Genomic DNA, 24923 nt, shown 5'->3' on the forward strand with positions numbered 1-24923 from the left:
AATGTAAAAAATAAATAGATGAAATGAGTTTTTAAATTGTATTTTGTTTTACTGATATACTCAAAATATCATTTCAATAAACAATCAATACAAAAATTATTAATGAGATATTTTACATTTTTCTGTACTGTCTTTTAAATCCATTATGTATTTTACTCTTATAAAACATCTCAGTTCAGATGCTAAATTTTCATCAGAAACATTAGATTTCATAAAATTTACAGTTGAAAACTAGATTCACATACCCATATTTTAAAATTTTCTAATAATTGAATCGATATCAGTTTCTAAAGTTTAAATTATACTTAAGTCAAATTTAAAATTCAGATTCTTAGTCACACTACTCAGCATTTAAGTGGTCATGAGACACATGTGGCTACTGTTGGCCATATTGTACAGCGCAGCTTTAATCAGCTTCTTCCCTGCCCTATCCTGCTTTCTTCACCCCCTCAAAGGTTAAGAGGACTTCTTTAGTAAACCACTTGCACAAGGACCCCCATCTCAGGTGCTGCTTCTAGGGATCCCCCAACCCATCTATGTAGACTAGAATCTATTCTCCTCTTGAAGATTTGCAATACAACTTGGCAATTTTAAAGTATTACCTGAGAATTCCTCTGGTAAAGAACCCTGTTTAAAATTTTTAATCCAGCGTTCTGTGGATTCGTGTAACTGCTTTTTCTCACAAACGAGTTCTTAACATCTCCAGAAACATTAGGTTTCCAAGGTACACAGTTTGAGGCTGGACTAGAGCATTATTCTCAAGTAATTCCAAAGGTACGTGAAGAGATAAAACTAACATGTATTACAAGACAGCAAAAACAAAGGGAAATACATATGTACAATTACCCAACAGTCAATGAATATTTCTTTATTTGTTGAAGCTTCATGAAAGGCAGTCCCAACTCTACCAACTAACTGGGTGATGGTAGACAAGTCATCTTTTTTTCTTTCTAGACTTAAGTCTCCTCAACTATACAATAAAGATAGCAATAACAGTTACTTCACAGGATTACAGTGAGCATTAGTGTCTGTCCACTACTGAGAATGCTTTATATGCACTATCTCATTAAGACATTTAAGTACCAATATTATTATAGTTGTTGTTGTCATCATTAATATTAGAAAGGCACTGCACAGATGTAACCTCTCTATCTTCTATATTTTAATGGCAGGTAAATCTTTGTGATCTAGTCCTATCACTGTCTGACTCAAAAATTTCCTTTGATGCCCCAGCATACTTATCTTGATATTCAAGAACCTCCAAAGTCTATTCCAAATCTACCATTACAAGTTGAATTCCACTTTGCTTCCCATGTATCCTGTGCAATGATTAGGCTTTGAGGTGTTCCAATTTTAGATGACCATTTTAAAAAAGGATGAACCAAAACAGAGATTGAGAGGAAGTAACCAAAGAGATAAAGAGAGGAAATCAGGACTGTAATGTGCTCCATTATTCCAGGAAACAGTATTTTAGAAAGAAAATAAATGGCTGTATCAAATGTGCTGAGAGTTCAAATGATGCTAGATGATGCTAGATCTACAAAAGTTTGCAAAGGATTTGTGAAAGAAGATGTTGAGTTCGGTTTGTACATGGTAAGTATAAAGTAATGCCAAAATAGCCAAGTGGAACCTCCTAGGAAATGATTAGAGCAGTGATGTTGACCACAGTATCACTTCTCAGTGGGGAAGAAGGAGTAGAGTTTTAACTAGTGTGTTGAGCATCAAACAGTCCCAAGAATGACTACTATTTGTGGGAGTGAATTCAGCATGATTATCTATGTGTTAATGTAGAAAAATGATTGAAAAGCACTCAGTTTGGTAGTGGAGCTTTAAATGCTCACTAAAAGTTGTCAACAAAGTAGTTATAATTAAAGTTCAAAGAATAAAGAAGCTCCTCAAGGAAAGGAGAGAAGGGAAGACAGAGAGGACCAGACTAAGGCTTCAGAAAAATCACAGGAGACAAGAGAAAGAAGTCAACAAAGAAAGACCAGGAGTACGTAGTGAAGTGGTATGACAATTTAGTGTATAACGTCCTAAAAGAGAAGGGGATAAAGTTTCAAGGTGAGCAAATAAATGCCAAATGCAGCAGACGACTTGAAGAGAATTAAAATTGTGCAAAAGTTATTGGGTTCAACAATAAATAGGCCAAAGCAGAAGAATAGATAAGATAAAATAGAATTAGGAGTTTAAGAAGAGAGAAGACTAAAAGGAAATGGAATTTTTATTGAATATTTGCCAATCATCAAGCAGGGATGAGCTAATATATGTGAAGAAAGAACTAGTAGAAAAGGATTATGAATGAACAGCCTAGAGGAAGAAAAGATAATTGTAGAATGAAAAACTCTCAGGAAAGGAGAAGAGATGAGCTATGGTCCCGGTAATGATTGGAAAGATTAGTTTTAAAGGAACACCACTTCCTTTGAAACTGAAGAAAAAGATAAGAAGAAAGAGTCAAGGACAAAAATTCTAAAGATTTTTATTCCTCATTCTGAGAAATGGCCAACAGCTTAATGTACTAGAATATGCCATAAAACAATAATGTTCAGATCTGTCTTCTGTGAGCATGAACCTCAGATCACTTGTCAGCTTTATACTATTGCCATTGCACATGTTTATGAGATGACCACAGCATGGCACTATCTCTTTAGCCAGGGAGAAGAGCATAGCCATGGCTAATATATGAATCACACCTTTGATTTCAGACTCCTTACCAGCTGAGATTTCAGGGGACATTTTAGTTTCTAAGACTCATCATTTACAAATCAATGTTAACATGCATTAAATCTTTGCCCCTGTCTTTGAGTTATACATAAAAGCAAATGGTATGGACTAACATAATTTCTCGTACTTTCAAAATTGCATTACTGTTATTTCTCAAATCATCCTGTGGATATGTCATAAATCCAGCATATCAAATAAAACTGAGATGGCTGCCCACACAACACTTCAAGATGGGCAACACGGAAGAGTCTGCTGAGAGTATCGCATGCACTATAAGAAAAGCCTGCTGCAGATTTTTCAAGTCAACACTAAGGGATACCATGTTGAGTGTTTTCCAGCAATTAGTAGTTTACAAGCAATGTAGCTAATTAGCTCATCAGTCTTCACTGGAAGTGTTTTCATAAACATTCTGCCAGCTACAAGACGCCATGCATGCATGTTAAAATGTGTTAAAACAAGAGTTCATTATGCCGGTTCAAATGAGGAATGAACTCCATCTCCTGAGTACACTGTACTTGGTTGAAAAGATTATTGTGTTTGTGACTTTATGCTTACCTAAGAATAAGAATACTCTTGAGATCTAATAACAGTTAAATACATACAACATCAATATAGCAATGGATGGAAATAACAAGGCAGCAGCTGTTGCCTTTGAAACCATATTTAGGCTGTGAGTAACTGGTAGTAAATACCAAACATTTATCTAGGTTCTAACTGCAATGTTGTTGAGTAGAGTGGATAGAGCTGACCTTTTAGTATTTAGGGACGGTTAACTAAAACTGAACTGCTATTTTCCTTTATAAATAAATGTTCAATACAACTGAGTGTCAAAAGATAAGATCTTTCAATACAGGTGACCCAAAATGGACACCAGTAAATATTTTAAATCCCCATTTTTTCCTAGGACACAATTTATTTCCTTGTTCCAAATAAAAACAAAACAAAAAAGAAACATTGAATAATCAGGGAGGCAATAGGCAACATTTTAAAGATTCAATATTGGAAATTCTATAATGGCATTTCTTGTTTAAGTAAGTACCCAAGTATACAGACAGGAAGATTAATTACACTTCCAAGGTACCATTTTCCAGGAATAATCGTTTCTAGAAGTAACTGTTTTCTCTGACTAATATGGATGATAGTAAGTCTTGATTCCTAATTCCTTCTGGAAAAAATAAAAAGTCTGTAAACCTAGGGTCTTGCAAATCATGAAAATGAAGAACTACAGAAATGTAGAAAGAGGGATAAATTTAAAAAACACCCTGAATACATGTATTATGCACATAAGGAATGTGTACTTTTTTTTTTAACACAAACCTTTACTTCTCACCAGGGAAGGAGACAGTCCCCAGCTACTACCCACATCACCTACCCTACTAGATATACTCATGAGCCACGCAAAGTGGGGCAAGTTGTCAGCTGCTGCTGGCCTAAGACTTACAAACATACAGTTGGGAGGTTCCTGTATTAGTAGATTAGATAGCATAGCATTTCTTTTAGTATAAAATACCGTATCTCTATATTTGGGAAGGAAAGCTATAGTTAGAGGGCCCCCAGTGGATTCAAAAGCTCCTCATTAATCTTCCTAGCCCTCCAACTGGCTCATGGTAGCCTTGGTGGAGGCCCACAATTAAAAACAGATGGGGAAGTAGTTTAGCAGTGGCAGGATTCCAACAAATTTGCAAGCCCTCTCCTATGTGACAAACGTGAACATAAAGCCTACAGTACATGTTTCCAATTGCTGGCTCTAGTAGGCAGAACTGCCAAGACTGTTAGTGTTAGACTGCACATTCTAGCTACACGTAATCCATAGCAAAGTATATGGGGGTTTGATTAGTACTTGTGCTCCACCTGTGTAGGCATCTCGATTCATTTGAGCAGTACACAAAAGAATTGCTCTTTCATCTTTCTTTGAACACTCTTGAAATCGCAAACTAACTATCCCTTTATACATTAAAGAACCCATATTTTTATTTTATTTCACTAGGAATCTATAAATGTGGAATCATTAAGATGAAAGTTAATGTTTACGTGAGAAACTGTTAATACTATTTTGAAATGTTCCAAGGCAAAAGAATCTGATCCCCTTTAAGAATTAAAAGCAATTCTTTCTTTTAGAATTTAAGAAAAACAAGCAATTGTTTACTTGTTTACCACCTGTCTTCCCCCTAAAATATCAGCAGCAGCACGAGGGCAAGCCTTGTCTACCTAGTTCACTTCTATGAGCCCATCATATACAACAGAGCTTGACACACAAAAGGGTTTCAATAAATATTTAGATTTTTTTTTTTAAAAAAAAGAGGAGAAAGAAATGCAAGTCTCTGAGAAAAAAACAGGTAAGGCATAGACCACATCTTTCTATAAATTATATACACACTCATCTGTAGTCATATAGGATAGATTCATCTTTCCCTACTTAAGGGTAAAATAAAAATGGAAGAAGTTTAGATATACACTATTTTATCGCTCCTTCATATGTGTTTCCACAGCCTTTTAGACATACCATTAGAATGGCATTTATCAGACATTGTTACATCTATTTACGTGTGTATTTCTCTCAGTATACTCTGAGTACCTAAGATATGTCATTTATTTCTATATTCCCAGAGCCTAAAATAATACTGAACATATAGTTACCAAATATTTAACCAAAATAAGTAAATATTAGACACTTCACTGTTTGCAAATGCATAAAGGACATGAGAAAAGAATCTAAATACAGTTTATTTTGTAATCCTCTCCTCTTCCTCACAATACCTTAGTAAAATCACTTCTTTTCCACAATCCTGCTCTCTCATAGTAAGCCCATATTTTATTTGTGATTAGAACAAACTCTGAACCAAGATTATTTAATATTCCACATAATTTTTTCCTATTCCATTTTATTATCAAGGCATTGATGAAAACAAAAAAGAATGTCTCTTTTTCAGTTGTAATTCAAATCTTTAATTCCATCTAAACAATTTTTCTATTAGCTGAAGGCAAAAGCTACAACCAGGATAATTGAGAACCGGGTACTCTGTAGAGATCTCATAGTACTACTACTAAGTCATATTCAAAGTAAATTTCAACCAAGTTTCCTCTACAACTTTAAATTTGACTGACAAATCTTTAAGACTTTGCTAAACCCAGACCATTGGTTATCTTTTTTCCCAAACAGCAAAACTAACAACTCATGCTGTTAACAAAAACCTCAAAGTGGCGCTATCCTGGTCACCACAACAGACTGTGCATCACTATGTATCTTTCAACATATTAGGAAAAAGTAGAATCTTTAGAAGTAGAGAACTGAAAATCACATATATACTATATATGCCTAAATGAACACTATATACAGAGGGTGCCAAAACAATGTATACACATTTTAAGAAAGGAAAAAACTACTAAAATTGTAATACTCAATATATACTGATAACAAATATGAATACAAGTCATGTTTGACTTCTGCAATTACAAGAGGTGCTCAAAGTGGTTACCATCAGCGTCCAGACACTTCTGATTACAGCAAACTATAGCTTGAACAACGTTGACCAAAATATCCACTTGTGTACATTTTTGGCACCCCCCATATATATATATCTGGTATCAGATAAATACCCAGAAGTAGGATTGTTGGGTCATAAGGTAGTTCTATTTTAATTTTTTGAAAAAACTTCATACTGTTTTCCATAGTGGCTGCACCAATTTGCAATCCCACCAACAGTGCACAAGGATTCCCTTTTCTCCACATCCTTGCCAACACTTGTTTGTTGATTTATTGATGATAAGCATTCTGACAGGTGTGAGGTGATATCTCACTGTGATTTTTATTTGCATTTTCCTGATGATTAGTGATGTGGTGCACCTTTTCTTCTGTCTATTGGCCATCTCTATGCCCTCTTTGAAAAAATGTCTATTCAGTTTCTCTGCCCGTTTTTTAATTAGATTGTTTTTTAGTGCCAAGTTGTATGAGTTCTTTATATGTTTTGGATATTAACCCCTTATCAAATGTATTGTTGGTATATGTCTTCTCCCATTCACTAGGTTGTCTTTTTGTTTTATTGATGGTTTCCTTTGCTGTGCAAAAACTTTTTAGTTTGATGTAGTCCATTTGTTTATTTTTTCTTTTGTTTTCCTTGCCCAAGGAGATATATCCACACAAAAAAATTACTAAGAAGACTCTCTAAGAGTTTACTGCCCCTGTTTTCTCCTAGGAGTTTTATGGTTTCAGGTTTTACATTTAAGTCTTTAATCTATTTTCAGTTTATTCTTGTATATGTTGTAAAGAACTGGTCTAGTTTCATTTTTTTGCATGTATCTGTTCAGTTTTCTCAATTATAGTTAACATTCAATATTTGATGTATTGGTGTATAACAGATGTATCGGTGTACAAGAGAGTGAATAGACATTTGTGTAACTTATAAAGTGATCTGCCTGATAAGTCTAGTACCCACCTGGCACTATACATAATCATTACGTTATTGATTATTTTCCCTGTGCTGTATTTTACATCCCCATGACCATTTTGTAACTGCCAATTTGTACTTCTTAATCCCTTCACCTTTTCCACCCAGCCTTCCAAACCCCCTCCCATCTGGCAACCATCAGTTTGTTCTCCATCTATGAGTCTGTTTCTGTTTAATTTATTTTCTTTTTTAGATTCCACATATAAGTGAAATCATATGGTATTTGCCTTTCTCTGTCTAACTTAGCATAATACCTTCTAGGTCCAACTATGTTGTTGCAGATGGTAAGACTCATTCTTTTTTATGGCTGAGTAATAATATTCCATTGTGTATGTGTGTGTGTGTGTGTGCCACATTTTATTTATTTAGTCATTTATTGATGGACACTTAGGTTGTTTCCATATCTTCGCTGTTGTGAATAATGCTGCAATGAACATAGGGACGCATATACTTTTTTTAATGCGTTTTATGGATTTGTTCAGATAAATACCCAGAAGTAGGATTGCTGGGTCATAAGGTAGTTCTATTTTAATTTTTTGAAAAAACTTCATACTGTTTTCCATAGTGGCTGCACCAATTTGCAATCCCACCAACAGTGCACAAGGATTCCCTTTTCTCCACATCCTTGCCAATACTTGTTTGTTGATTTATTGATGATAGTCATTCTGACAGGTGTGAGGTGATATCTCACTGTGATTTTTATTTGCATTTTCCTGATGATTAGTGATGTGGTGCATCTTTTCATCTGTCTATTGGCCATCTCTATGCCCTCTTTGAAAAAATGTCTATTCAGTTTCTCTGCCCATTTTTTAATTAGATTGGTTTTTAGTGTCAAGTTGTATGAGTTCTTTATATTTTTTGGATATTAACCCCTTATCAAATGTATCGTTGGTATATGTCTTCTCCCATTCACTAGGTTGTCTTTTTGTTTTATTGATGGTTTCCTTTGCTGTGCAAAACTTTTTAGTTTGACGTACTCCATTTGTTTATTTTTTCTTTTGTTTTCCCTGCCCAAGGAGATATATCCAAAAAAAAAAAAAAAATTACTAAGAAGACTCTCTATGAGTTTACTGCCCCTGTTTTCTCCTAGGAGTTTTATGGTTTCAGGTTTTACATTTAAGTCTTTAATCTATTTTCAGTTTATTCTTATATATGTTGTAAAGAACTGGTTTAGTTTCATTTTTTTGCATGTATCTGTTCAGTTTTCTCAACACTGTTTATCGAAAAGACTGTCTTTACCCCATTGTATATTCTTGCCTCCTTTGTCATAGATTAATTGACTATAAAGGAATGAGTTTATTTCTGGTCTCTCTGTTTTGTTCCATTGATCTACGTGTCTATTGTTATGCCACGACCATGCTATTTTGATTGAACGTTCTTAATTTTGATATAATAAAACATATCACTCTTTTCTTTGTAGATTTTTGTTTCATATTTCATAAATCCTGTTCTACACCCAGAGCCTTAAAAATATTCACCCTTATTTTTTACTGAGTTTTTAATTTTTGTTTTTAATATTTAAACCCTAAAGCTACCTAGAGTTGACTTTTTGTATATGATTATGAGGAATCAAATGTTCTAGAGATAGAATAAGAGAAAAGCCAAAGGAATATTGCTGCTGTAAGAATGAGAAGCTGAGCAAAGACTTTTTCCCACCTTCAGGAAGTTAGGGTGATGAAATTGAAGTTCTGAGTCTTCCTAGGAAGAAATGTCCTCTTAAATATCCCATACTTTCAATTGGGACCACTGAGGTGCTACATCAAAGAGTAAGGGCTAGTCAGAAACAGAACCACCTTTAAAAATGAATTCTATAATTTTTCATACACAATGTCCAGACTCCAAACAAAAATTATCCAAGACACCAAGAGACAAGATCAAACACTTGAAAAAACAAAAAAACAAAACCAGACAACAGAAACAAACCAATAGGAGAGCTACATATTGGACATGTCAGATCCAGAGATTGTAATTGAGATGTTCACTAAAAATAATGGAAAAAATAAAAATTTCAGCAGGAAATTAGAATTTTGAAAGAAATTAAATGAAAACTGTTTCTATTTCCAAAGAAATGTCAACTATTTTTAAAAAATTAAAATTCAAGAACTAAAAATGTATAGTAACTGAAGTGAAAAATTCTCTAGAAGGACTTAAAAATGACTGCATAAGGCAAGAAAAAAATGTCGTTAATTTGCAGATAGATTTAAAATTAAAATGTTTAAAATGACCGTTTATAATATCATAAAAAATGAATTATATTGTTTCTGAATCAGAAGATTTGTTACTATTAATATTAAAATGTCAGTTCAGCACAAATTGATCAATAGATCTAATTTAATCTCAATCAAAATCCCAGCAGGTTTTTTTTGTAAAAACTGAGAAGCTGATCCCAAAATTTCTATGGAAATGCAAGGGGCCTAGATTAGCCAAATCAAAATAAATTTTATTTCAATACTTACTATGAAATACAGTAATCAAGACAATGTGTTATCGGTGTAAGGATAGACAGATGAATTCATGGAACAGAAAAGAGTTCCAAAGTAGACTCACACAGTCATAGTCAATTGATTTTCAATAAAGTTGTGAAAGTGATTCAATTGAGAAAGAGTAGAGTTGTTGTTTTTTTAGTAAATGGTACTGAAACAATTAAACTTATATATGCATCCATATAATATTAAATCAATTGAATTCCTATATTTTAAAAAATGAATCATGACTACTAACTCACACCATTCATAAAATTTATTTCCATATAGATTGTAAAGGTAAAACAATAAAGCCTCTATATGATAACATAAGAGAATATCTTCATGACTTTGTAGTAGGCAAAAATTTTTTAACAGAAAAATCTCTATCAATAAAGGGATAAAATGATAAACTGGAATTTACCAAAATTACTTCTGACTATCAAAGGTGCTTAATATAATGAAAGGGAGAATACATTTTTTATCTACAACTAACAAAGGACTCATATCTAGAACATACAAAAAGTTATCAGAAAAATACAAATTAAAACTACAATGCGATACCACTACATACACTTGAATTTAAAATACTGACACTTGCTAAAACCAACTTAGTAAGAAGGTAGAGCAACTGGAATTTTTATACATTACTGATAAGAGTGTCAATTAGAAAATCCATTTTGCTAAAACTGTTTGGTAATATCTATTAAAGCTGAGTCTGTACCTTATGACCCAACAATTTCACTCCTAGGTATAAACTCAATAGGAATGTCTGCATTCATGCACCAAAACTAATGCACAAATATGTACAGAGCAGCAATGTTCATTAAAGCCAAAAACTGGAAACAACTCAAATGTCCATCAACAATAGAACTGAGAAATTATGATCTATTCATCAATTAAAAGAATGCAGTATTCAATGGTGAGATCTCACAAACATAACAGTGAGTAAAAGAACCAGACTCAAGAGATAACATACTATATGATCCCACTTACATAAAGTTCAAAAAACAGGCAAAAAATTTTAAAACTATGTCATAATCAGGATAATAATTACCTTTGAAGTGAGGGATAGTAACTGGTAGGAGGTACAAATGGTACTTCTAGGGATTAGTAATGTTCTATTTCTTGATCTGGGTGGAGGTTACATCAGTAGGTTCACTATGTGAAAATGTATTGAGTTGTTCATAACAATGTATGCATTTTTCTGTATATATGCTATGCTCAATAAACCATTTAAAAACCTTAAATATAACCAATTGTGTGACAGAGAAGCAATGTCTATAGATTGTAGGGGAATAAATAGAGGCTGTAGGAAGGTAGTACATATGCTATAGGCAAGACATGTAATCCAGACAATTTTTACCTAATTCTTAGGTCATTCTTATGTGAATATTCTAAAACTATTTAAATAAAATGCTAGTTTTAATACTTTGTCACTGTATTGATGTTAAGTGGAAAGCTATAAGATCATGAGTGACCATAATCATCACTATGTGGACCACCTTTCTGGATCTCTACAGTTCCACCCACATATCACCTTTCCTTTCACCACCCTCCTCTAATGCTTTCCAGGTCCTACCTTCCACAGGCAAGTTCTTCAGGTAAGCAAATGCCCACATTATATCACTTCAAGTTTCTAACTAAAGGCAGCAAAACAGAATAAGACAGAATCCTACAGTAAGCTATATAAATTACACTGTCTTTCCTAGAAGAAATTTTCTTAGTCTCGAAATTCTTCTTGAAAATAAGTCAATAAACATACATATGTAATATCCTCTACTTCACATATTTTTCATTTTTCCAAATACTTTAAACTTATTATTTGCTCATTAGCCTTCACATTATGCCACTGAACAAAGCCCTTTAAAAAAAAAAAAAAAAACCCAAACCAGGAAACTATTTAAAATACATTTCTAGTATCATACAGAGTTACTTGGATCAGAATTCATTCCCCTGATACTTCAGCTCCACCACTGAGCTAAAATTCCTTCCAAGTTTTTGAGATGGTGCTCTCACTATAGCTATCTCAGCTATCCATAGGATAAGCATTGGCCATTCCCCAAATTCCAGAACAAATTGCAATTTCACTGCTTTTCTCCCACACTCAAGTGGCAGTGGCTCAATTTGGCAGTTTGTCAAAAAGAATCACAGCATAGAGCACTTGGTGATCTTTAAACAAATGTGTTTGTTGTGTATATACCACATGAAATATTTATATATATATATATATATATATATATATATATATATATATATATATATATAGAGAGAGAGAGAGAGAGATAATATATATTCATATATATTTCATATGTTTCATATATATACATATATATATATATATATTTCATACATTGTAATAGAACACAGTGAGGGATATAGTACATAATCCTAGAATCTAAACAGGCTTCTCTTTGAGAACTTTTCTTTAAAATAGTTTCCTTTCATTGAACTAAAAATGTTGACTGACTTTTTTAAAGTACCACTTCATGATAGTTATTGTAATTATTGTTTCATTCTAAGAATGACCAATGTCTTACCTATTTATTTACCAGGTGGTTTATGGAAACTATGTTGTCAAATAGATAACATTTTCAGAAAGAAACTATCAGAATAGGGTTTGTATTCCAAATCAAAGACTCAGCAAAGAAACCATAGTTATGAGAGATAGTTCGTCATGATAGCAAAGATAAAACCATAATAAATTTTTATAGTATAAAGTGACAAGGGCTCACAAGTTTCTGAGACCCTGAAAGTTAAGAGCTTCTTTGTGCCCTGGGGTGCTGCGCCTGGCGTCTGGGTGATCGTAACCATGCCACAAAACAAATATATTGAATTACACCATAAGCACTATGGATATTCTTTGGATTACCACAATAAAAAGAGAAAGGAAGAAGGTCGAGAGGCTTGTGAACGTTCAAAGATGGCAAAAAAGATGATTGGTCTCAAAGCTAAGCTCTACCATAAACAGCGCCAAACTGAGAAAATACACATGAAAGAGACTGTCAAGATGCATAAAAAGAGAAACACCAAACAAAAGAATGATGAAAAGACTCCACAAGGAGCAGTACCTGCATATCTGTTGGACAGAGAAGTACAGTTCTGAGATAAAGTACTTTCCAATATGATTAAACAAAAACGAAAAGGGAAAGTGGGAAAATGGGAAGTCCCTTTGCCCAAAGTTCATGCCCAGGGAGAAACAGAGATATTAAAAGTTATTCTGAGAAAACACAGCCTCTTCAATAAATGGTGCTAGGAGAATTGGAAAGCCATGTGCAAAAGAATGAAACTGGACTGCTATCTGTCACCATGTACCAAAATTAATTCAAAATGGATCAAAGACTTAAGCATAAGACCTGAAAAAATAAACTGCATAGAAGAAAACATAGGTACTAAACTTATGGATCTTGGGTTCAAAGAACATTTTATGAATTTGACTCCAAAAGCCAGGGAAGTAAAAGCTAAAATAAATGAATGGGACTATATCAAACTTAAAAGCTTCTGCACAGCAAAAGAAACCATCGACAAAATAAAGAGGCCACCAACTGAATGGGAGAAGACTGTTGCAAACAGTGCCTCCAATAAGGGGCTAATATCCAAAATATACAAGGAATTCATGCAACTCAACAAAAAAAAAAACAACGCAATCGAAAAATGGGCAGAGTACCTGAAGAGACATTTCTCCAAAGAGGACATGCAAATGAACATATGAAAAAATGCTCAACATCACTAATCATCAGAGAAATGCAAATAAAAACCACAATGAGATATCACCTCACCCCAGTCAGAATGGCTATCATCAACAAGACAAATAGTAACAAGTGTTGGAGAGGCTGTGGAGAAAAAGGAACCCTCATACACTGTTGGTGGAAATGCAGACTGGTGCACCGCTATGGAAGGCAGTGTGGAGGTTCCTCAAAAAATTACAAATAGAATTACCGTATGACCCAGTAATCCCTCTCCTGGTTATCTACCCAAAAAATCTGAAAACATCCATAAAGACACGTGTGCTCCAATGTTCATTGCAGTTTTATTTACGGTGGCCAAGACATGGAAACAACCAAAATGTCCTTTGATAGATGAATGGATAAAGAAGTTGTGGTATATATACACAGTGGAATATTATTCGGTGGTAAGAAAAGATGAAATAGGACCATTTGTGACAACATGGATGGATCTTGAGAATATAATGCTAAGCGAAATAAGTCAGACAGAAAAAGCAGAGAACCATATGGTTTCACTGATACGTGGTATGTGAACCAAAAACAACGAAAGAACAAGACAAACAAATGAGAAACAGAAAATCATAGACACAGACAATAGTTTAGTGGTTACCAGAGGGTAAGGGGGGAGGGAGATGGTAGATGAGGGTAAAGGGAATCAAATATATGGTGATGGAAGGAGAACTGACTCTGGGTGTTGAACACACAATGGGATTTATATATGATGTAATATAGAATTGTATACCTGAAATCTATGTAACTTTACTAACAATTGTGACCCCAATAAACTTGAAATAAATAAAAAAAGTTATTCAAACAAGAAAGAGAAAGAAGAAAGCATGGAAGAGGATGGTTACTAACGTCTGCTTTGTTTGGAGGTGGCTTTTCTTGAAAACCACCTAAATATGAAAGATTCATTAGGCCAATGGGCTTACTGTGACATATCCCGTGTGACACATCCTCAGCTGAACGCCCGTGTGACACATCCTCAGCTGAAAGCCACCTTTGCCTGCCAGTACTTGGCGTAAAGAAGAATCCCTCATCCCCACTTTAAACAACTTTGGGTGTTATTACCAAAGATAGGGTCATTGAGGTGAATGTTCGTGAGTTGGACCTTGTGACACAAGGAGGCAAGGTTATTTGGGAAAATATGCCCAGGTTACCAACAATGCTGAAAATGGTAGATGCATAAATGCAGTCTTATTGGTTTGACAGCAGCTTCATAGAAGTAACTCCTTATAATTATTGAAGACTACACACCAATCAGGAAAATCACCTTTATTGTGATGTTTCTGAGTACTACCAAACAACTTACATGTCTGCAGTCAAGAGAACTGTTTATTCTATTATAAAGAACATTAAAATGGCTGAGTTTTTTAAAAATAAATAAATATGACAAAATGATATATCGATCTTTTTTTGTTGTTTTGTTTTACTTATTACATTTATCAGGTATCTGTTATATGTGAGGCATTGCTAATAGAAAAAAAAATCACTGGCACTTGCCATCCTCAAAGAATTAAGAGTCTAGATTTACTGAACAAATAAATCAATGTTTGGTGTATGGAGTGGTAAGTCCTATGAAAGAGAGGTTCTCAGAGTCTGCTGGGACACAGAAGAGGGACATCTAAATCAGTATCGAGGGGTTCAGTAAACACTTCCTGGAAAAGATGTAAAGCAACATGGACCATTCAAGATACTGAGAGTTACTGTTTGGAGGAAAGTTTGAGAGGGGACAGAATCAAGAAGGGAGAGAACGGTAGAAGCTGAATTATGAAATGCTGTGGGAGCTGGATTTAAAAGTTTGAACTTTATCCAGAAAGATAGTCCCTCTAATCTTCCAAAAGCTGCTAAAATGGATTTTAAGCAGGGAAATAAAATGAGTACATTTTGATTTTTAACAGATGTATTTGCTTTGGTTTGGGGCAAGGCTAATTAGTCATCCTGAATTCAGGAGGCGACATTAGGAATGGAGAAGAGGGAACAGATCTGAGAAATAAAAGGGACTAGAACTTGCTGAACTTAAGAGACTAACTGGAAGAGAGAATGGAATAAGAACGAAGAGTCTAAACTGACATGGTGACTAAGTGGATGATGTACGAGGGCAGAGAAGACAGGACGAAGAGTGGTTCTGAGGCAGCAGAAAGGAATGATGAATTCATTTCAAATTATCTTGGGGGTTATGTTGTCTATATATTGTCCAAAGAATCCCTACAAAATGCAAATCACATGTAAAGTATATAACAAAATAAATAACTCCCCTGTATTAGACTGAAAGTGTATTGTGGCTAGTATATTCCTTTTAATTATTTAATTAGCAAAGATTTCATGATTTTCTTAAAGTTATCTTGGGATGGGAGGAGGGAAATGTCTGAATAACCCAGGTCTCTTTTACGAAGCGGAACAAGAAAGTTTAAGTTGCATTACCCTCTCAAAATAGCTTCTTGCAGCAAGCTGATGTAGAAAAATTATTCCATTGACCAAAGAATATTGAGCAGCTTTTTAAAAATAACCTGCAAATGAGACATTCCTTAGAAAACTTTTGTACTACCATAAGTAAAGCTATCAGAAGGTGAAATATACAATTTTACTGTGTAATATTAACAGAAAAACCGTGCGTTATGCAGTTTGTACAAAGCATTTTTTTTTTTAAGTTTAAGAACTCTAAACCTCCAGAAAAATCAAAAAATATAAAACGTACTCCTGAGGTCGTCACAAACTTCTATCTCCAACTGTTTACAAGGAACTTCAAAATGTATTTATGTATGGGAAAACACATCTTCAATTTCATTAGTCATTTCTCATATTCTATGACCAAAAAAGGTACACTTCTCTGTTTATTATGCATAAACTATGACACATGAGGGAAGAAGTTGCCTGGAGGGACTAAACAACTAAAGGGAAGAACTAGGGGTGGGTCTCTGAGCCTTGGAGCTGTTTCATGAGCCATTCTGCGTCCCACAGCTAGCTCCTCAGAGCTCTACAAAACACTAATAAACTCAAGTCAACAAAAACAAAACACTCCCAAACCTCCTTCAGTCACTATCTGCAGCTCGCTCCTGACCAGGATGAGAGTACTCACTTTCTTTGCGAACTTCTTCAAGTGTAGCAGTAAGCTCTTCCTTTAAAACTGTGGCTTCCTGGGCAATCTTCTCTCCCTTGTCTAAGAAATTCCAAGTCGCTTCCTCCACTGAAGCTAGAAGGACTCTGGCTCTTTTTGAACATCCTTTTTTCCTGTTGGAAGGAGTCTGGGGACAATTTACAAGTGTAGTAACCTAAAATTGGAAAAAATACAAGTCACTTATTAGACAAATTGTGAGAACATGGTCCTGGGATATGATAGCCCAGAACAAATTGAAATGTATCACAGTAATATAATTTATTCCCAGTACTATTGGTACATCCCCAAAAGTCAAGTTGAGGTACGAAGAGCAATATTATCGCCACCACACAGTTCCCAACTAAAGGGAGGAAGGGAGGAAGGGAGGGAGGGACGGCCCTAGAGATTTAATCTCACCAAGTTTTACTATTGAAACAATGCATTAGAAGACAGTCTGTGCATGTATGTGTGTGTGTTGTTTTAATTTAAAAAAACTTATCAAAATTGAGAAAAAAACAAAATTATATATCGAAAATATCAAATAATTATAAAATTAAATTAAATCACTTTGTAGCCAGCAATCTCCATTAAGAAGGAAGGAAAAATAATTATAAATTAAGTCAGTAAATATTAGTCTATTTAGGCTATGAACAGAGATTACTAATATTGGGGTAGGAGGGACTACTCTGAAACACATAAAGCAGTGGTTACCTCAGTGGTACAAAACCCAAATATTTACTATAACCTACGTTTCTGGCCCTTTGTAACCTCTCTTACCTGTCTCCTACAGGCTCCCCTAACTCAATAGGCCTCGTACACAAACAGGTCCCACTCGAAGCCCCTCTCAAGTGGCTTTCCTGACCACCGTCATCCTCTACCACTCTGTCCCCTCACCCACTTTATAGTTTTTTAAAACACATCTAGAGCCTGACATTTCTTCTTTATATGTTTATTGCATGCTTCCAATACTAAAATGTAAACTCCATGAAAGCAGAAAATGTGTTGTGTTCTCCAGCATCCAAAACAATGCACAAAGGTTTTAATAAATATTAGATAAATGGCTTAATGAATCAAGTCATTGAAAAAAGGGACTTTTTAATGTCTATATTTCTAATTGCCTGAATATGGTAATAACTAACACACAGTACTTTTATAAATACATTTAAAATAAGAATAAACTCACAACAAGAGCATTATTTGGAGATAGAAATTAAACATCTGTCTTTGGAAACAAAACCTCATACCACATTACATTGAGAAAAATATCCAATTCTTAATTAAACATTGGTCCCCAGTAAGAAAATTTGGTTAACATTTCCATATGCAAAGCTTGAAGATCACCATCATAGCTGAAGGAAAAAAAATAAACTTGTACCCGGTATTTAATATAAAAGATCTGAAACTCCCATTAAAAGCTAGACTCTTGCAAGTCATCAAATAACCAAGGCTTATAACAATTATGTACCACTTCACTGAGAACAGACAGACAGACAGACATAACTTTTCCTGCTCTGCAGCCTCTGAAGATTTGGCTTGTTTGTCTGCCCTTTCATCTCCTTCTTCGTGTCCAACATGCCCCCTGTTTTATTCTAATTTGGTTTATTCCCATGTTTACAACCCAGTGTAGAATGCCTTGCAGCAAGCCTTTGTTTCCTCTCTTGGAAAATGAGAACAATCATTCTATATGACTACGTGAAGGTTAAATAATGTAAAATGACTTGTAAAATGCATAACATGTCCCAAATATTGGTTGGCACTTAATGTGTATTTTCTAGTTCATTCCCCACATGGATATAGAAAATCCATTATAGGGTCCTTTTCAAAGGTGTTTTCTCTGAATCTAACGTTATCTTGCTCTTGGGGTCCCTGTGCTGAATGTGATGAAGGCAGTTAACGAAGCACGTTCTGCATGGTTTACAAGCAGCCAAATAGGGCCACATATCTTTATCACGCATTATATGAAGATGATAATAAGTCTGATTTATTACATAGGTTTTCACATATTCCAAAAAGCAAACATCTCACTATTATCAATTTATATATTAAGAGTTAAAAGATATTTGTCCAAATTAAGACAAATTATAGCACCTAGTTTAAAACCTTTGTTTAAAATGAAGAATAAGTATCATTGTCTACAATGTTCCTTCAGAATGTATTTTAAGTGCCACAATTCATGAGGCTTCCCACTGAACATTCCTCTATTATTGTTCAGATCCTCCATGTGCCAAATGCTTTCCATAGAATAGCCTGAGCTTTGAAATTAAAATGAACATTCCAGAAACGCCTTATTCCCTATAATAAATGCCAAAGAAGAAAGAAATGTGAAAAGAACATTGTATAACAACACTGTGCTTTCATAAAATAAAAAAAAAATGTAATTCCAACTTGCAACTTATTCACTTTTATAAATCTTTTATGCCTATGTCTTCTATTAAAATGCTCCAATATGGTTATCTATTATTGATTAAACAAAAGTCAATTGATGTTTTCAATGATTCATTTTACCTCAGAAAGTAAATATGGCTTGGTAATCCTGTGGGGTGGGGACAGAGACTAAACTCATTTGGGTTTTTTTTGTCTTTTTGTTTTTTTAATTAAAGTTTATTGGGGTGACAATTGTGAGTAAAATTACATAGATTTAAGGTGTACAATTCTGTATTACATCATCTATAAATCCCATTGTGTGTGTTTTTTTTTTAACCTCAGCCCACCCACAGGATCTAATGATGCCAATCAGTGACGGCCAAGACAAAAGATGATCTCTCCAAGGGTTGGGGGTGCACGTTATTTGAAGGAACGCCAGCTACCAGTACAATCAGCTTTCAAGTTATTCTGTAAAATAATTCCTGTTTCCTTTGCAGTACAAAATCAGTTACATTTTTATAAGGAACACAAAAACTTTAGTTGGAATTTACAGCAAAGTGATTCTAATGTAGGGTCCAAGCCCATGCATGTCTTGCTAAACTTTCTTTTTGTCATCGATGCACAACCCTGCCCCTTCCCTCTTTCTCAGATGTTAGGGGGTCCCTCTCATATGGAAAATCTTCAACACCAGGCTTGCAGCTCTTAAAGAACTTGGGTTTACTCACTTTTCCTCAGTCTATAAATCTGTGCAAGGCCACAGACACACATCTTCATCATAGATAAGGGAGTGAGTTTATCACTGAAATGGTCCTAAATTAGAGATTTCAAATTATATGAAAAGCAGAAATTCCCTACTTTATTAATTCTGCATGTTGAAAATTCCACAAAACCAGGTGTATTCTTAGTGGTATATAATTGTATATTAAAATTTAGAGTACCAAAACAAGGGGTTTTCTAATCTTTCCTCTCAGTTATGCTTCTCTAGATGCTCCAAAGATACTGAAAATGATTCAGTGAACCAAGCCATCACCTGTCATTATGTAGAGCAACACTAGTACACAACAGGAGAACTGCAGAATATGTTGTGAGGTTGTCATTGCATCAGGGCAACAACTGCTTTCATACCTCAGACTAAAGCTAGTTTTGTGCAGTCTTCTCTAATGCCAACTTGGATAACATTTATAACCATGTTCTTTCTCATTCTAACTAATTCTTTTTTAAATTCTACTATCATTCTAGTATAAAAAGGCCATGTTAACAGCCATCTCTTTTCTTATTTATTAGCTAAAACACTTTGAATTTTAACCTTCCTCCAGTAGCTCACAGGAGCCTTCAGGGCTCCTTTTGCTTCCTTGAGTTAATTTTAATGTGTGAAATAAAATATAAGACAGTTAAGCCATGTTAATTAGCTAAAATTTCAAACAAAGTTCTGAAAGAAATGAAAAGCGTAGAAAAATAAAATTGTCTATAGATAAGTAAAACCAGTGATTCCTTTAAAGTAAAAGGTATCACCTCATCTTGCATGGGAAGTGGGGGTTCCTGGGGATGGGGGGGGTAACTTCAAGTCACTGATAATTTCAACTGTTCCTTATTTCCTACCATAAACAACCTTTACTTTATTAACAAAAGTACTAAGAAGATTGAAGTGTTGGGAACCCAGCAATTGCATACTCCTCGATTAACATTCAACACTCCCCCAAAACCAACTACAATCTTTTAGTTCATCTCAGGCCAATAAGCATTTATCGAACACATATGTTCAAAAACAATAATGTAAACATTTAGAAAATAAAGATGAGAAAGGTCCAGTATGGGAAGAGAGATACAACTAGGTGCATATAAAAGGCAAAATGATAACTGCTTACACTTCTAAGTGCAAAGAAAGTCCAAAGAGATTGTAAACATTCACAATGATTAAGGAGGGATTCCAAGAACAGCCTTTAACGACAGTTTTCTGCCATGACAGACAGAGGGGAAGGCGAGCTAGGTGAAAAGCATCCCTGTACAAAGGGGCAGAGGGATATTATTTTTGTCTGAGAGTAACAGATAGTCAAGTTTGGCAAAATATGAGGTAAAAACAGGAATTTGGATTAGAAATGAGGCTCAGACATAGGCTGCAGCTTAAATATGAAGTGTTGAAAGCCAAGGAAAGAGTTAATATTTAATTCAACGGGCAAGAGACATTTCCACAGCATGCCCAAAGTGGAAGCCATCATCCGTCCACCAACCTGTCTCTCCTTCATCTGAATTTCTTAGCTCAGGGACTGAAACCTCTAACCTGAGGCAGGAGGTCCTCTGGGTTACTCCCTCTCCCCGCCCCCCCCCCCCCCCATCTACAGGTTCCTTATATTGCCTCTTTTAAAGCCTTAGTTTCTGTCACCTCCTCCCCAGCCCACAGCCATGGTTTCTAATGGCTGCTCTCTGAATTACTGCCCTAGCCTACATTCCCTCCAAGCCATGTTCCATGACACAGAATCAGGAGGAGGCCTCCTGAAGCCTCCATCTCAGCCCCATCTCCACTCTACTGTTATGAAAAGCATATGCCCCCATCATGGTTCCACACCCATCCCATACTCCCATTAGACCCATCTCTCTACAATGCTAACCTGACACACTCGTACCAGCTTAAACCAGTCCAATGGCTGCCTATAAGATAAAGTCTAAAGCATGATTTAGGAGGCAATTTCTTGTCTCACTTCTGACTAAATTTTCACTCTCATATTCCATTCATAAAGTTTGACTACAAACAACTTGTTAGGCCCACAACAGGAAGTGTTTGACAACCTTGACCTGGATCATCTCCTGCCCTTCAGAGCCCTTATATGTACCTCTCACACCATTCTTTCCTGTTTCTTAATTAGCTGTTAACATACTGCTTCCCCAGCTTTACCCATATGGACAGGTGCTTGACTCATCCTGAGCTAGTATACTCAGTATAGTATATAATAATATAGTATATAATAATAAAAATATAAAAAACCCAGAGCTAGCATACTATAAATAATAAATAGTGGTTGACTTAAAAGACAAATGAAACTCTAGATTTTAGAAAACTTAAACCAAGAGCCACAATGTTGAGTAGTATGTACACAGTTATAAAGAGAGCCAGTAGGTAGGCCAAAATTAAAACTTAAGTTTAGTAACAGTACATGGTAGTTTTCATCAAAAGGAAGTCCTTAATGCGAGAGATCCCATCACTTCCCATGTCCAGATGATGGAAAAAGCAAATTTTTACACATTCTGAATAAACAAGTCTCCATTCACATAGCTTATGGCCTGATCAGTTCAAAGCGATCTAGAATCAAGTATATATTTATATTCAGTCTTGTTAGTTACATAGTTCATTTTCAAACTATAAATTAAAAGAGCAGGCACACAATTTTTATTGCTGATTTTCATTTTTTAACCCATGTATTAGGGTTGCCGTAAATGCCATAGAGTAGGTGGCTTAACCCACAGAAATTCATTTTCTCATAGTTCTGGAGGCTAGAAGTCCAAGATCAAGGTGTCAGCAGGACCTGAGGACTCGTTCACTAGCTTGCAGGTAATCACTTTCTCTTTCTGACATAGTCTTTTCACTGTGTGCACACATCCCTGATCTCTCTATGTCTTAATCTCCTCTTATAAGAACACCAGTCATTTTGGATTAGGGTCCACCCTAATGACTCCATTTTAACTCAATTACCTCTTTAAAGTCCCTACTTTCAAATTACTGTCACATTCTGAGATACTGAAGGCTAGGGCTCCAACACATGAATGGCGGGTGGGGACATAATTCAGCCTGTAACAATCCTCACCACAAATGACACAAAAAGTATAAAACAACCATCATTTTTTTTAATATAATTTAGGGTTTTGTGTATTTATTAGATTAACAACCACGGCTAATATGAGCTGTTACATTGGAGCTATTGAGGGACAATAATGAAGTACAAGTACATCCCTCCCCAATTCTACCATCCCTCTGGGCCACGCAGATGGCATAACAAAGCAAAGAGATTTACATGACAAACACTAACAGCTGTAGCTAAATGTTCCAATCCAGGAAGTACACGTATTCATGGGGGGAAAAAATGAATGCAAACACAACTTGGAAAAGGCCACACGCTGAAATTAATGTCAAATATTAGTTTCTTCCAGTTTTTATGTAGCTACTTAACCACCCAGAAACAAAAAACTAATATTGGACTTCACCATTCGTTTATTCAACAAATATAGATGGAGCACTTGCACTGTGCCGGGAGGATATGGCAGTAAGCCTCATTCTACTGAGGGGAGACAAAGAATAAACGCATACATACGTAGTTGTATAACACAATAGCAGGTATTAATATGCACTATGAGGAGAGTAAAGAAGGGTGAGGGAATAGATGAATGACAGGGAAGGGCTACTTCAGATTTGGTATCCAGGAAGGCATCTCTGATTGGGTAACAAAAACCCCAAAGAAGTAGAGGAGTAGGACATTTGAACATGTAGGGGAAATATTCCGAACAAGGGGAATAGCATGTACAGTCTCTCACACGGGGGCTTGATGGGTGTGCTCCAAAAGGACCAGGAAGGCCAGTACACCTACTGCGGAGTGAGGAGATCAGGTCAGGCTGGTATCTAGGCACAAATCATGCAGCCTTGTAAATCACCACAAACACTCTCAATTCTATTCTTGTGATCGGAAGCCACTGTTTCATCTAGTCTGCTGGTGATTCCCTCTATGCATTCTTCATGTCAGTTATTGTATTCTTCACTTCTGACTGATTCTCTCTTATGGATTCTATGTCCTTATTTTGCTTGCTATCTTTCTGTTGAAGTTCTCACTAAGTTCCTTGAGTATCCTTATAACCATTGTTTTGAACTCTGTATCTAGCTCTTGATAAACTAGAACCCAGTAATCCCACTTCTGGGTATTTATCCAAAGAAACCCAAAACACTACTCCAAAGGGACATGTGCATCCATATGTTCATTGAGCGTTGTTTACAATGGCCAAGATGTGGAGGCAGCTGGGTGTCCATCGATGGAAGAATGGATAAAGAGGAGGTGATACATATATAAAATGGACTGTTGCTCGGCCATGGAAGAGAATGGGTTCCTGCCATCTGCGGCAGCATGGATGGACCTGGAGGGTGTTGTGCTGAGCAGAGTATATCAGATAGAGAAAGAGATATACACTGTGATTTCACTTATATGTGGAATCTAAGAACAAAATAAACAAACAAAACAGAAATAAAGTCATAGATGCAGTTGAAGGTTGCCAGATGAGAGGGGGTTCAGGGGTGTGGGTGAAAAAAGGAGAAGGGATTAAAAAATATAAATTGGTTGTTACCAAGTAGTTATGGGGATGGAGGATATAGCATAAGGAATATAGTCAATAATATTGTAATACCTGTGGATGGTGTTAAATGGGTACTAGATTTGTTGGGGTGATAAATGGGAGGGGGTTGGGGACAGTGTGAAAAAGGTGAAGGGATTAAGAAGTACAAACTGGGGGCCAGCCCGGTGGCTCAGGCGGTTGGAACTCCATGCTCTTAACTCCGAAGGCTGCCGGTTCAATTCCCACATGGACCAGTGGGCTCTCAACCACAAGGTTGCCGGTTCAACTCCTCAAGTCCTACAAGGGATGGGGGGCTCTGCCCCCTGCAACTAAGATTGAACACGGCACCTTGAGTTGAGCTGCCTTTCGGATGGCTCAGTTGGTTGGAGCGTGTCCTCTCATCCACAAGGTTGCCAGTTCGATTCCTCGAGTCCCACAAGGGATGGTGGGCTGCGCCCCCTGCAACTAGCAACAGCAACAGCAACTGGACCTGGAGCTGAGCTGCACCCTCCACAACTAAGACTCAAAGGATAACAACTTGAAGCTGTACAGCACCCTCCACAACTAAGATTGAAAGGACAACAACTTGACTTGGGGGGGAAAAAAGTCAAAAAAAAAAAAAAGAAAAAGAAGTACAAACTGGTAGTTAACAAAATAGTCATGGGGATGCAAAGTACAGCATAGAGACTATAGTCAATAATATAGTAATCTTTCCAGGTGAGTACTAGACTAGCCAGGAGGATCATTTCTTAAATTACATAAATGTGTAACCACTATGTTATATACATGAAATTAATATAAA

The 24923-nt window shown here is 35.7% G+C and overlaps 1 protein-coding gene and 1 pseudogene across 6 annotated transcripts in view; one reads left to right on the forward strand and one right to left on the reverse strand.

Annotated features, from left to right (window-relative positions):
* The window catches only part of CTNNA3 (catenin alpha 3), a 1442547-nt gene that overhangs the window by 1366306 nt on the left and 51318 nt on the right, over positions 1-24923 (reverse strand). For all 6 annotated transcript variants that reach the window (XM_019731774.2, XM_074339503.1, XM_019731775.2 and 3 more), the window contains one exon: positions 16433-16625. In XM_019731774.2, the coding sequence (XP_019587333.2) occupies positions 16433-16625 (193 nt within the window). The remainder of the gene's footprint in view (positions 1-16432; positions 16626-24923) is intronic.
* Positions 12441-14562, forward strand: LOC109447426 (ribosome biogenesis protein NSA2 homolog; annotated as a pseudogene).

Source organism: Rhinolophus sinicus, linkage group LG07, assembly GCF_036562045.2.
Source record: "Rhinolophus sinicus isolate RSC01 linkage group LG07, ASM3656204v1, whole genome shotgun sequence".
In the NCBI taxonomy this organism is placed as follows: domain Eukaryota; kingdom Metazoa; phylum Chordata; class Mammalia; order Chiroptera; family Rhinolophidae; genus Rhinolophus; species Rhinolophus sinicus.